Source organism: Chelonoidis abingdonii, chromosome 1 (genome assembly GCF_003597395.2).
Source record: "Chelonoidis abingdonii isolate Lonesome George chromosome 1, CheloAbing_2.0, whole genome shotgun sequence".
Lineage (NCBI taxonomy): Eukaryota > Metazoa > Chordata > Testudines > Testudinidae > Chelonoidis > Chelonoidis abingdonii.
The window spans coordinates 360,540,558-360,555,297 of NC_133769.1; the positions used below are offsets into that span (position 1 = coordinate 360,540,558).

The 14,740-nt window shown below is 40.4% G+C and overlaps 1 protein-coding gene across 8 annotated transcripts in view; it reads right to left on the bottom strand.

Moving 5' to 3' along the window:
* Positions 1-607: 607 nt before the first annotated feature.
* EMSY (EMSY transcriptional repressor, BRCA2 interacting) overlaps positions 608-14,740 on the bottom strand; it is a 60,299-nt gene continuing 46,166 nt past the window's right edge. For 2 of the 8 annotated variants that reach the window (XM_075061805.1, XM_032806364.2), the window contains 7 exons: positions 11,880-12,044; positions 11,473-11,628; positions 9,247-9,306; positions 8,002-8,156; positions 4,875-5,438; positions 3,509-4,021; positions 608-1,356 (listed from right to left, as the gene is read on the bottom strand). In XM_075061805.1, coding sequence (XP_074917906.1) covers positions 1,162-1,356; positions 3,509-4,021; positions 4,875-5,438; positions 8,002-8,156; positions 9,247-9,306; positions 11,473-11,628; positions 11,880-12,044 — 1,808 coding nt within the window. In that variant the 3' untranslated portion in view covers positions 608-1,161. Of the gene's footprint in view, positions 1,357-3,508; positions 4,022-4,874; positions 5,439-8,001; positions 8,157-9,246; positions 9,307-11,472; positions 11,632-11,879; positions 12,045-14,740 lie in introns of all 8 variants that reach the window. The other 6 variants (XM_032806368.2, XM_075061804.1, XM_032806369.2 and 3 more) reach the window with 3 other exon arrangements.

The window sequence follows — 14,740 nt, forward strand, 5'->3', positions numbered from 1 at the left end:
TGTTTTAAAAAAAGAAAGGTATTGTCTTCATTACCAGAACGTATTAAAACAGCCTCTCCTGTCATTCCACCTGCACCCAAATCTCTTTCCGTGGCTTGTAACGATCATAAAAACCCAACATATTGCTTGAACAAGTCAAGTCATAAGGCTGAGGATTACCTCTGAAACATACAACTAATCAGTTTAAGCTTTTAAACCCCCAAAATAGTCATTTTAAAAAACGCATGTAAGAGTAAAATATGGATTTTTAAAAGTCTCAGCTTGCATCTGAATACAAGCTGAAGTTATGAGATAATGAAACAAATATTCCCAAATCTGAACATTTGTTTTAAACCAGAATACATTTCTGCTACCCCACAGCATTAGAATGAAAACATTTGCCTGTTTAACAGGAACTAGTTAAACAACTTGGCCTGGTTTTAAATCACTGCATTTAAATAAATTATCAGAGGTTAATTAGACTAAATGGGCATTTCACGTGCTTGTGGCATAAAAAGAAATGTTTTGCACATTAAATCAGCATATTTTTTGTAATATATGAAAACAAAATCCACCAAACCATGTTACCTGTTAGTGATTTTGCTTATGTCCAAATATTCACCAACAATTACAAAAATAAACTATATTTACGATTAAAAATATGAACATTAATTGAGCTCAAGTGCAAGAAAGCTAACCGATTCAGAAATTCCTGGGGCTTTTCCAGTAGACAGACAGACACACCTTTTATCTCACATGCTATTTAAAAATACAAACATCTACTAAACATTCTTTGTGATGGTGTTTTGCTCAATAGCTACAAAAAGAAAGACACAGCAAAGTAAAAGGTCCCTTTTTACTGAAAAGTTTCAGTATCTGGTCAAGAGCTTCATAGCAAGAACTTCTACTCAATCTTTTCAATTCACTGTAGTTTTGCTCTTTTTTTTTTTTAAGACATACATTCCACTGTCACAGGTTTACTGTATCTTGGTAACTACATCCTTTTTGAAACAATTTTAAGATGTCGTTTCTGCAATACTGTCTTGTTAAAACACACTGACGCTTCAAGGGTCCAATGAACAACTCTAATAGGCAAAGTGCTCTAATACATCACAATACAATGGCATCTTGGACACTCGATTGCCAAGATGAATTTAAAGTGCACTCCAGTGTCCCAATTCATTAGGATTGTTCAGCAGAACTTTGAGAGGGGCTGGGCTCAGTGCCTTCCTCACAACTGCTGTCCACATCTTGTTCCATTGCTGTCTCCTCATCATCAAGACGTTGACTAGTAAAGTTATTGAGCTCCAGGAGCCCACTGGGTTCCACTACCACATTGGAGCTGGAGTGACAAGGGATGGAGTATTGAGGAATAGTCTAAAGGAAAGAAAAAATGAAGTTTTAATATGCAGTTTTGACAGGTGAGTTAAGGATTTGTATGTTTAAATGAAAGAGATGTTCATGCCTATTAAACAGTTGTAAGAATCCCAGAAACACTTTCCCAAAGTCAATACATTTGTTTTCATCCTATTGTTACAATATTGCTAAATTAAATGTAGCATGAAAGGATCATTTGGCAGGATTTTTTCACTGAAGGATAAATTGAAATAATTACAATTAAAGAAAGGATAGTCTTGTGGTTAAGGCAGTTGGCTGGGACTCAAAAGATCTGGGATTAATTGCCAGCTCTGCCAGACTTCCTGTGTAACCTTTGACAAGTTACTTAATCTGTTTGCTATCTGCCCCATGTGTAAAATAGGGGTAATGTACTCTCACCCTCTGCATGTTCTCTCTATTTAGACTAAGTATTTTCGGGTCGAGCCTTCTGACTGTCGTACATACAACATATTGCACAATGGGTCCCTGAAACTGGTTGGATTAATACAAAGAAAGAATAGATTTAGACTGATAGAAGTACTGCAATAACAAAGGAATATAATAAATGACTAAATTGTTTTTTGTTTTTAATTTCTAGATTGTATGGAAAATATATCTACATTTTAATTATTAAATTGATAATCAGATGGGCATTTTGATTTTGAAATGGCCCAGACATCATAACCACACCTAAATACTATGGTGATTAGCATCATATAAATACCTATGATGTACTGATTATTTTACTCTACTACATCTATCTCTTAGCCCTCACTCCTCAAGAGATACAAAATCCTGAGTATTCCTCGAAAAACTACTTAGTTTCAAGGAAAACATTACAAAATAATTCAAAGCATTTGTAAACTTTATAAATAAATCAAAGTTAGCATATTTGTTTCCATCACAATTACACACTTTTCACCATAACAAGTGTATATAATATATAATAAAATCTTTAAGTCAAACACTGCATACAAACACAATGGCATTCTGTCCACTTCTCTGCAATGAGTCAGTATCATAGCATCATAGAAGTGCAGGACTAGAAGGGACCTTGAAAAGTCATCTAGTCTAATTCCCTGCACTCATGGCAGGATTAGGTATTATCTAGACCATCCCTGACAGGTGTTTGTCTAACCTGCCCTTAAAAATCTCCAGTGATGGAGATTCCACAACCTCCCTAGGCAATTTATTCCAGTGCTTAGCTACCTTGACAGTTAGGAATTTTTCCCTAATATCCAACCTAAATTACCCTTGCCCCTATGTAAACCCATTGCTTCTTGTCCTATCCTTAGATGTTAAGGAAAACAATTTTTCTCCCTCCTTGTAACAACCTTTTATGTACTTATACTTATATATAATTAGGGTGCTGTGAGATTTCAGATGACTAAAATCTCAGTGCTTTGACAATCTGTACTATGGAATACAATAATACGTTATAAAGTATCAAAATAAGACAATTTGAATAAATGAACATTTTCACATTTGTTCACTTAGGCCCTGATTCATCAAAGCATATAAGTATCTGCTTAATTTAAGGATGTATGTGGTCCTGTTGACTTCAAATCAATGAGACTTACTTATATGCATAAAGTTAATAATGTACTTAAGTGCTTTGATGCATCTGGTCTTTATTTACTAATTTGCAAAAGGTCTCCCAGGCAGTTTGAATTAGTGAGATTCTACCAAATCTACTTTATGCTGAAGAAAGTTTTACACTAAAAAACAGGTAAGACTGTAAGACGCTGTAAAAAGACATAGCACAAATCATACCTCCATGGTAACAGCAAAAGTTGCATGTTCAAGCATTTCAGTTAGAAGGTGATTTGGAATATCTAGCAAGTTTGGTTTGTTTCCTTAATGGGAAAGCAAAGCAGAACACTTAAAATGCTCAGGAGACAGACAGAAGGAATGCACTGACCAGCATGTTTGAGAAATTGTATTTAACAACGTATTGCCAATTTAATAAACAAGTGCCCAACATTTTTATATTCTTAAATCACTTACTGTTTTGGAGTAGAGGAGAACCAAAGTAAGAAAGGAAAAAAAATACTTGAACATTGTTCAGATGCTATTAAGGCTTTAGACACACAAACGTAGAAAATATCTGCTTTTATTTTTTTTACCTTTATTTGCTCTGCTCTTCTCTTACCTGGATAATAATTTCAGATGAAATCCCTTCAGCTTTCTTTTGGGATATATTCTGAATGTGTATAAACTGGTTTGTTGAAGGCACTCCTTGTGCATCCACTTTCTTCTCTGTTAAAGCAGGATCAGCAGCAGGAGGACTTGAACAGGACTCTTTACATTTCAGTTGCTGAGAGATGGAAGTTGCCGTCATCCCTACTGCAGTCACCCTTGGCACCTGGATACAAGGTGATGATTCTGCTTCACTAGCGAGTTTACTAGTGGACATGGCCTTGTTTGGGGGATCCACTACCATATGTTCTATGTTTGTGTCAATCTGAGCTTCCATCATAGACATTTTCAAAATGTCTGCTACTGCTGTCTTCACAGATGCCTGCATGGGAAATAGGCTTGTAACTGGCGATGCCAGTTTGGGCACAGAATTGCCGCCTGCTACCTTTGAAACAGTAGGAGGCTGTCGCCCCTCAAAAGTTATCTTTGTAACAGTGGATCCTTGAGTTATAATTGGCTGCTGCACCTGAAAATCAAATTTTTGTTGTGCATGTTACAGCTATTTTTTTTATTTAAACCTAATCAATATTTATCTGGACAATACGGCACAAACAACATACTTGCTATTAGGAAGACAGTTGAAGCTCAGTGTTTTAACAAAGGAATCAGCAGTGATACGATAACATTTAACTTAAGCCTGGGTAAGGTAGTTTTTGGACTGCTAGACAATGTTTCTAGCAGAATATCACAGCAGCCTCATTTTCCTTTGGGATTTATATCCCCATGTGATGTATATTAATCCCTTCTTATTATTTTATATATGCTTCAAGGGGCAGGAGAGTAAAAGGTTTTTGGAGTTAGTTAAAATACATATATAGTATTTCATTTTCCTCAGTCTTTACATCTTCCCCTCCCAAGGAAAGTAAAATTGTTCCTCTAGGTAACATTATTTAACTGAAGGGTGATGGTGATGTAAAACTACCAAGGAAGACGTACAATGGAGATCCTTGGGAGACTGCAGTGTATTCATCTTTATTTCCAAAGAATTTTTTTTAAATGTTACGGGAACGGAAATCAATAATATGTTATACCCAAAAAAATAAAAGAAATTAGGGGCAAATTCCATGCACTGTTGGTTGCAGAAATTCACAAAAAAACGGTCCAACAAAATTGATTTGTGAGCTCTACGGATTTTTTTCCCTATATAACAACATGTGCTTTTCTTTCCTAGTGTCAACCTTCTGATGGGGAAATTAAAATGAGCGTAATGAGGAGTTCTCTCTTGCCAGGAGAAAACACGGCTACAGCAACTGTGTTGGTGTTTGGATTTTTCCTTGAACAGCGACGTTTTATTTTGCATGCTATCAATATTCTGTTACCTGGCTTGCGGGCTGTTTCTCTGAAGAGGCAGGTAGCTGCAATTGACTCTGGGGGGGTTGGGGTTGCACGTAGATTTTTTGTGCCGTTGGTGCCTGTTGCAGTTTGGGCAGCTGCTGCGTGGTTTTTACTGCAAGCACCTGTACTACAGTTTGCTGTGGCTGTGCCACTAAGGTAGGGAGTTGCCTTTCTTTGGCCATCATGTGGTGTGGGGTATGCTGTGCATCTGGTTTGGTCTGTGCTTGCTCTTGCTGAAGTGGGGTTAGCTTTTGATGCCGGATAGAAAGCTGGGGCATCTGTGGGAGTTTGTGCTGGATCTGATCAGCCTGCAGGTGGATGGTTTGCTTTTGTTTAGTCTGGAAGCACTGCAGAGTTTTCACTTGCAGTTGAGTCTGTTCCAGCTGTGGTTGACTCAGTTTCTGCTGTTTTTGTGCCTGTGACTGTGTCAGGGCAGATCTGTAAAATAGACCAGTCTGAGGATCTAGGGTATCCATCTCCTCCACTTCTCCTTCCTCGGTTCCAAGTTGTTCACTGTGTTTGGTAAATGCAGTGTGGCTGCTTAAAGCCTTAATAAAAAAAAGTTACAAATGAAAAAGTAATGAGACATCATCTAATTTACTGCAGAATACACAAAATCTAGTGACATTAAAGAATATTTAAACTGGACTGTTTTAAAAAAGCAGAATAGGTCACAGGATTTCAGGCATACAACTCATGTATAAAAGCAGAAATACCCTAAGATGCTGAGTTTCCAAAGCCATAGCACTTCAATGGCTATTTCCATACCATAACAAACTAAGCCCTGGTGTGCCACCCACTGCCTGCCTTTTAACTGTAGATGTCTTGCCTTCAGTGGAGCTTAAATTGCTCTTACATTTGAAAGATTAAGATTCAGATCGACTCAAACTCCATGACGTCTGAATGGGAAATGGAAGGGATTGGCTGATCCAACAAATATCTTAGGTTGGAGAATAGATGGTTCCTAGCTTTAACAAGAACCTATTATCTTAAGAGATTTTGATTCTGTTTCCTAACGCTGTCTTCTCTGACGCTTCTTGGTGACTTCTTCTACACCACTTTTTACACCTGGAACCTCCCCAATTTCCCATGCACCAAAGCGTAATCTCTCCCTCCTTTTCAGACCTAGTTCTTCCTGGGTTGATTTCCTCACCACTGCCATGTCTGTACCTTAACATGCATCAAAACTACTGTCCCATATATCACGTTTGAGCTGGACTAAGTTCCTAAGGGGGCAAGAACACTGTCTTATTACACAATCCTAAATAATAACTAAGTAGCCTCATTCAGCAAAATTCTACCTCTACAGATGCTCTCTGCAGAGGCTTTACAACAGACCTTATCTAAATATGAACTATATAGAAAGTGAGCGATGTACATTTACCCAGGGGACCTCACAAAACTAGAGTAGCTTTATTTTTTTGTTACTGCTGACAGGTAACAGAAATGCTAATTCTTGAATTAAATAAGAAAATCAAACTATTTATACAAGAACACATCAGAGGCTTCTTCCTCTGCTTTTTACTGGGTTCCTCCTTTCACTTGGGCTGTTCACCATACATTTTAAAGCAGTCTCTCAGTTGTGACTTCCCAAGTTGAGAATTTGCCAGAGGTTTCTGCAGTTTGGCATCTTACAAAGCCAAGCTCCAAATCAAAGGCATCTTGCTTCTTTATTGTCTCCAATTCTGCTCCTTTTCCTTCCTCTGCTTAAGACTAAGGTCTTGTCTATACTACAGAGTTTTGTCAACAAAAGTTATGCTGCTTTAATTAAAGCGCTGTTGAATGTCCACACTGTGCTCCTTGTGTTGGCAGAGCACATCCACACTAGCAGCTCTCACATCAACAGAGAGAGAAGAGCACTGTGGATAGCTATCCCACTGTGCAACTGGCCACAGAGTGCTTTGGGAAGGGTTTGCAATGCTTCATGGGGCAGGTACAGCATCACGTGATGCAGGTTTCTCAATCCCATCATTCCATGGGCATCCTACTAGATTGCCAGCTGCTTATCAACTGAAGAGTGTGTGTGTGTTGGGGGAGTGTAAGAGTGTGGTGGGGGAGTGTGTATACGAGACAGAGCATGTGTCATGGGAGAGTGAGTGTGTCAGCATGAGGTCTCTAAGTTCAGACAGCGGCTGGAAACATCCAGTCCTGAGGCACAGGGAGGGGGGACACCCCCGACATCAACCTCCACCTCCCTCCCCGGCTCTGCACAGCACTGTAGTCTCTCTCACACACACTCTTCTGCCTGCTGCTGTGTTCCTAGTGCTGGGGGAGAGCAGAATTCCATGTAAATAATTTGCTTTTGCTGCCGGCATGCTCAGCTGTCAGAACTTCCTGGAACTTTGAAAGGAGAGAGCCGCATGCCTGTGTAGTTGGAATGCACGGAAGCCAAGTTCAAAGCAGCAAGCAGAGGCACGATGGCGGGCATTGTGGGATACTGGGAGAGGCCAGTTATGGCGACATAACGAACAGCAGCACTTTGTCACTTTAACTTTGCGGCAAAAAGCTCTATGCCTCTCGTTGAGGTAGTTTTATTTTGTCAGCAAAACAGGAGAGTTTTTCTGCCTCTTGCTGACAAAACTCTGTAGTGTAGACAAGGCCTAACATAGAACCTTTAAGGCCCTTCCCCCTTTCATTACTGTGTACAGAGACAGGCAAGTCCTACACTGCTATCAAGTGAACTCCACACAAATAGAGAGGGATCATGTAGGCAGCAAGATCCTTTCAAAATGGCCAACAGCAAACATGTAGCATATACAAAACAACCCCTCCACTTACTAGACAAGGTACATGAGGTAATACCTTACTGGACCAACTTCTGTTGGTTAAAAGGTACAAGCTTTCAAGATAAAAGATATTACCTCACCTACCTTGTCCAACATGGCTACATCAACACCGCAATCAATTATGGAAGATATTCTTAGACAGTCTTTTTTTTCAGTCCCACATTCAAGGAACAGCAACTCACAATGGGCCAAATTCTGTCCTTATGCTTTGGGTTTCCACTAACACAAACCAATATGACATGTGCATTCAAATCAAAACCTGGCCCTATATAATTCACATTGTCTACTTATGTCCACAGACTGTTTGGAAAAGAAAAGGTACAACCTGCTGCATGATATGGGTAATTGCGCCTGTGGAAGATGCCGGGATAGATTTCACCACAACAGAAGTCTGTGTTGCTGTCTGCGACTGGGCCACATGCTGCAGTAGTGTCCTCTGGGGCTGGGATGACTGCTGGTGGGGCTGAGACCGATGACTGACTGAAAGAAAAGAGGTCAATGGCACTTCCCCAGAACTCACTGTAGTAGCTGAAGCTACCTGCTTTGTTGTTTTACCTTCAAGTGAAAGCAAATATGGATGAAATAAAAATCTGAGTATGAAATAAGTCCTTTACTGTATGCTAGCTTCAATCTTAAAGTGTAGATCTACTCTGAGAAGGATCTTAAAAATAGCATCATGGAGTCTGGTGTTTGTCTGAGCAAGTGTGAGTTCAGTTTTAAAATGTCCCTCGCCTCCCAAATGCTAGTCCTGCAAACTGAATTTGTGCTCAGAGTCTCAAGCTGGTTTATTTCATACATAATCAGTAAGGACCATTCTGGAGTCCGAATTATGCGGCTAGATTTTTGCAACTCCACTGAAGGCAATGGGGTTGCACAGACATAACTGAAAATGCCAAGATGTGATTACAGAAAATTACTGATCGTATGTGAGAAGGAGAGAACTTCAGGACTCTCAAACCTTACATTAAATATACAGGGCTCGTAATTAGAAAGTGTTTACTTATAAGAACTTGAGCAAATTTGCTCAGAAGTCAATGAGACAACAAACATGGACCCATCATACTTGTTTTAGAGTCACTTATCAGAGTAGAACCACAACAACTTTGGGGCTATAGTTTTGGCTCCATAACTAACCAGATGGGTGGGCAGAGTGAAATAGTCCTAAAGTCAGATAATGATTTATTCTATTATCTAACAAAGCAGTCAACAGCATAAGACAACAGCATCAATGGTGAACCCAAATTAGCTTATACCAACTCATAGCATTAAATGATATTTGCTTTAATTAACTTATTCCTAAATGCATCAGGTACGGGAAAACATGGTATGGTACTGGATGGCTCAGAGGAATATGATTATATCCAGATGAAACTGACAGTGACTAGAAATCATTCTTTTCTGGGTTGTTAGAAGGGAGGCCAAAGTCTGGATGAATATGGAAACTTAACTTGCCACTCCTAGAGAGGGTTGGATAAAGTCAGCATTGCCTTTCATGCTGTGCCAGCTATTAGCGGATATCCCAAACAGTTTCTACAGAATTTAAACTTAATTTAAAAATAAAGTTTCTAACCTATATGGTTGTGTAGAAATTCTTCCGAATGTGAACCAATACAGAGTTGTCTTCCTGAGTCTGCAGACAGACAAAAAATGATAATACTAAGAGGTGTGAACTTCCCCATTCAATTCAATGGGTGTTAATATTGAAGCCCAGCAGCTATTTAGATTTATTTAAAATGTACCTAAACCTTTGCTCAAGGTGCATGTATAAAAATTCACAACATATAAATGTGAGTATAGTACATTATTTCACTGCTTATCATTTTAGCAGAAAATCCACCTATTCTGGGATTAGTGGCATACTTTTTTGTTTCATATACACGTTCAATGACCCCCGTTCCTTAAATTCAAATGGGAAGAAACTGGAGAAGTAACTGTAGTTGTATGCTGTTACGAAGGCTGCTGCTGTCCAACCCATGGCTGGTTGCACTTAATTGGTGGGAAAAGCAAATGACCTCTACCATGCACATTCCCTGTAATTCTGTAAATCACTTTGAGCTCTGTAAAAAAAAACAACCAGTTTTAAGTTACTGATTATTGAAAGTTCAGGGAAGCGTTCATTGCTATTGTCTGGTATCCTAGATCTATAGATAAAGAGGATTTCAAACTACACGAATATTGAATGGACATCTTTTATCAGCACTGATTTAAGATATATGTATAGTTCAACTTGACTTTTCCAGTACATCTTGGAGGAAACTGGAGACTCGAATACAAGATACAACACACAGTGTATGGTGATTTCAGGGAATATAACTGATCTTCAAATAACTGGTGATCAGTTTAATAATGTTATAATGTATGCTTGTTATTAAATACTTATACTACTCCTTGTTATCCAAACAACGTTTTAATGTTAAGTCAATGCTTTCCCACCAGGGATCCATTGGAGTTATAACTCTCTCACTCAGAATTGAAGCCAGATACAGTAAGAAGTATTAAAAAGAAGTCCCATCCAACTTAAATCTGGATAGCAGGGGGCGAAAGTGGAGGGGAAAATGAAAAATGGAAATACCAGATTAGATGTTAACAAATACTAAAAACACTGAAATCATATTTTAAATATATTTTAATATGAAAACAAGATAAAGCTTGCTTAAACAGACATTTTCACCACAGTTAAAACTTAATTGGGAAATGCAAAATGCAAGTATGCAGAGTATTAATTCAAATGCTGAATTTAAGACGCTAAACATAGTAACCCTTTCACACTGAACTTCTTAAATGGTGCAAATGTCTAGGGGCAGATGAGTGTTCCAGTTTGTGGAAGATATAGTTTAATTAGACACATGTCCAGAGAAAAACACTGAAGGATTGAGGCAACTTGAGGACTAGAAAGATGTTTTAGACAGAGAGGTGGTCAGTTGAGGTTAGGAAAGCTGAATCCCAATAGTAAGTGTGATGTGCCAGTCTGAAGCATTAATTTGGCAATGCAAAATGGATATAGAAAACTTTACTAGCCAACACAAAATGTACTTGCCCACTACATCATAAGGATGGCAATTATAATGGAAAATGCCCACCTGGCCAAAAAAAGGCTACCTGCTCAGTACCGGTAAGTACTGAATTCCACAAAGTTGGGTGAACTAATTTAGAAAGAAATTGCTGCTGAGGTCGTCTGGTGTTCTAATACCCGACAGGTATGAAGCTGAGATGACAATCAGTTTGGCTATGCACAGGGGTGAAAGTGGGCCGGTATGGCATACCAGTAAGAACTCGCACTGGCCCATACCCAGCCGCAGCGCTTTAATGTCCCTGCCCCTTTTGCCTCCACAAAATTCCACAAAGTTGAGTGAACTAATTCTGCAAGAAGTCTTTCACCCTTTCACAACAGATAAGTCATATCATGAATCCCGAACTTCATTTTCTACCTTTCCTTCCCAAGAGTTTGCCCCAAAGACATCAACAGGGGCACTTTGCCCTTTCACCACCAGATCAGAGTATGTTTAAATGATCTAACTTGAAACAATGACCTTCTGTTTCATTTTACACCAGAAACAGATAGATGCACATTCTCTGACCTACCAGGGAAGAGGAGAAGCATCCCATGCCCCTTAATATGTCCTCAAAGTAGGGGAAGATGGCTAGCATGAATTTCCTTTGCAGAAATACTATGAGGAAAGGAAGACAGAAAATACTGTTCCCCTCTCCCCCACCATATGCAACAACAAAAATGCTTTCCACTGAAAACTAGCCATCCTAATTCCAGTATTCATAGTATGTTTTTGTAGCCACTTACCAGTTGTGATATATTCAGCAACTAATTCTGATTCTACTACAGCAATGGAAGGGCTTTCCGGAGAATGCCTCTTCTCCTGAGTCATCTGAATAGGAACTGCCATTTGGCTCAGGTCAATGGTAGGTTGTCTTGGTTTTGATTCTAACTTCTCCTTCACTGCTTAAAGATATTTGGGTGGAGGGGTTGAGGGGAGAGAATGCACCTTTTAGTAAAATAGACTCCAACTGAAGTTAAATACACAGAATGATAAGAGAATCAAACTGCCCCAAGAAAGTGGGACATAATCAAGATATACTGTACTTCCAAACTGAACACTTGCAAGAGCAAAAATACAGAATTTTCATCTAATAAACAATGCAATTGGCTAACATGATTCAAAGTGATCCCAAACACACACACACACACACCTTTTGTCTGCTGAAGTTCCAGAAGTGCTTTTATTGTAGAAGTAGCTGATTGTGATTCATTGGATACATCTTGATAAATTATTGTGGGGCTGGTGTCCACAGCAATTTCATGTTCTGACCAGTCCTGACTTCTAGACGCAATCACGTGAACAACAGGCTGGGAATCTGTTACACAGAAGAATGAGGACAACCAACCAACTGCAACATTTTTATTCAGTGTTTATTACAGGTGGAGCTGGTAGCAACACCTATCGTTATGGCTGCCTAATAATTTCCATTATAAAATATTATTTTCAGTTGCTTTTAACTTTGTCAAATTTTAACCATTCAGACTGAAGTTTTTCTGAGTGCCTGCCTCAAGCTGACTTTTTTGGGAAAATTTCAGCTGTTCAGATATTCAAGTTATTCAGTATTCAAATACTGAACAAAACAAGCCTTAATTTAAATTTGATCACATTAAGTTCCCAAAAAACACTATCAATGTGGAAGGAAAAGTTACTCACCTTGTACAGTAACTGGAGTTCTTGGACATGTATCCCACCCCTGTGGGTGCTTCACTTCGGGTGCCCATGCGTCCTGCGCCTTTGACTGGAGATTTTTGGAGCACTGCCTGTTTGGCCTGTGTATGTGCCCCACACATCATAGTACCCTGTGCTGAGGCTATATGGTGAACCACTTTCCATTCCTTTTCCACCAAAGTCCCCCAAAGGAGATTCTGAAGCAGAGGTGGAGGAGGGCAAGTAGTGGAGAACCCACAGGGAGACATATCTCAAAAAATTCCAGCCCAGTTCCTGCCCCTTTTGCCTCCCCTGTCGGCAGCCCTGCTCGTAGGGTCCATACCAGCAGAGCCACCAACGGGAGGCGGGAGGGGGAGGGGTAGCAACCTGAAAGTGCTGCCGCGGCAGTGCTTTAAGGTTGCTGCCCCTTCCCCCACCTCCCATCGGCGGCCCTGCTGGTAGGGATCCTACCAGCAGGGCTGTTGACAGGGGAGGCAAAAAGGGCAGGGACATTAAAGCGCTGCGGCTAGGTATGGGTCGGTGCGGGTTCTTACTAGTATGCCATACCGGCCCACTTTCACCCCTGCGCATAGCCAAACCGATTGTCATCTCAGCTTCATACCTGCCAGATATCAGAACACCAGACAACCTCGGCAGCAATTTCTTTCTAAATTATAAGTCGGCCGGGGGAGAGGCGCAGTGGCGCAGCAACGTTAAAGGGCTGCCATGGCAAAGAACCCTGCAGCACTTTAATGTCCCTGCCCCTTTTGCACCCCCTCCCCTCACAGCTGCTGATGGGCTGGGGTGGGAGTGGGGCCCAAAGGGAGCAGTTGCTCTGGGGCCAGCGATGTAAAAGGGCCCGGGGCTCCGGACACTGCTGCCGCTGCATTCAGAGCAGCATCCAGAGCCCCAGGCCCCTTAAATCAACACGAAGCCCCGGGCAGTGTGGGCCAGCCAGCGTGAAAGGGCTAGTTGGGGGATGCTGACTTTGCAGCACCCCTTTTGGGGGCAGAAGCCTCCCCCCGCATACCGGTAAGGGTCCTGACTTTCACCCCTGGTATGCACCAATTTCAGCATTTTATTGCTTCAGCACAGAGAGATGGGGAAGGTGCTCTGCTCTTCCCTGGGGTTGATATAATAAATTCATGCCATGTTGTCTGTCATTATCTTTAATGACTTTGATTTGTTTAGAGGTAAAAAAAAGTGTAGGCAAACATTTTTGACTAGTCCCAATTCCAAGCCATTGACGTGAAGAAGCTACACTGGTAGTAACCATTTGCCCTGAAACTTATATGGTTGCAGATATGCCCTCAACCAAAAACTGAAGTATCTTATATTACCCCTACAGGAGGGGGATTCTGGAAGAATGTCACACCTGCACAGATTATGGTCAGTGCTTCCACCAGTTGAGTGACTGTAGAACCCATTGGGAAACAGACTGTAATCTGTCTAGGCTGTGCTTTCTTGATTTGTAAATCATTCAAAACCATCCCTATAGGCCTCTGAGATGTAACCTGGCATGCCGCTCTACAAATATGCAAGCTGACATGTGTCCCAGCAGTTGAAGACAAACTCTTATTGTTACTTGAGAACTGCACTGAATCCTTGAGATGAGATTCATTAATATGAGAAATATTCTGGGGAGAAGGTACATCTGCCTGTCAATGCATCCAGGGAAGCCCCTATGATGTCTAGATGGAATCAAAATTGATTTTGACATTTATGTGAAGGCCCAGGCTGTGAAACAGAGAACACATCATCTTCACTGCCATCAACACTTCATGATACAATCTGCCCCGCTCAACCAATCATCCAGATATTGGAAAACTATTATACCCAAATGACATAGATGGGTGGCAACTAATTCCAGAATCTTTGAGAACACTCTTGGGGCAGAAGATAGGCTGAAACGGAGCACCCTGTACCGGTAGTGCTCACTGTTGATTAGAAAACAAAAGAACTTGTGTGTGTGAAGGGTAAATAGCAACATGAAAATATGAGTCTTGCAGGCTGATAGTCATGAACCCATCTCCTAGTTCTAACAAGGGAATTATTGCTGGAAGAGACACCATCCTGAATCCCTATTGTTTTACATATCTGTTTAGCGACATGAAGTTTAAAACTGGTCTCCACTCTCCATTCTTTTTGGAATCAGGAAGTACTTTGAATAGAATCTCCCATACCTGTGCTGTACAGGAACTGGTTCTATTGTTCCTAAACGTAGAAGTGAGGCAACCGCTTGCACCTGTAATTGATCATGAGAAACGTCCCTGAAAAGAGACAGGGAGGAGGGATAGATTTGAAATGTATAGTGTAACCAGATGTTATGGCTTCCAAAACTCTTTTGTCCAATGTTGTACTTTG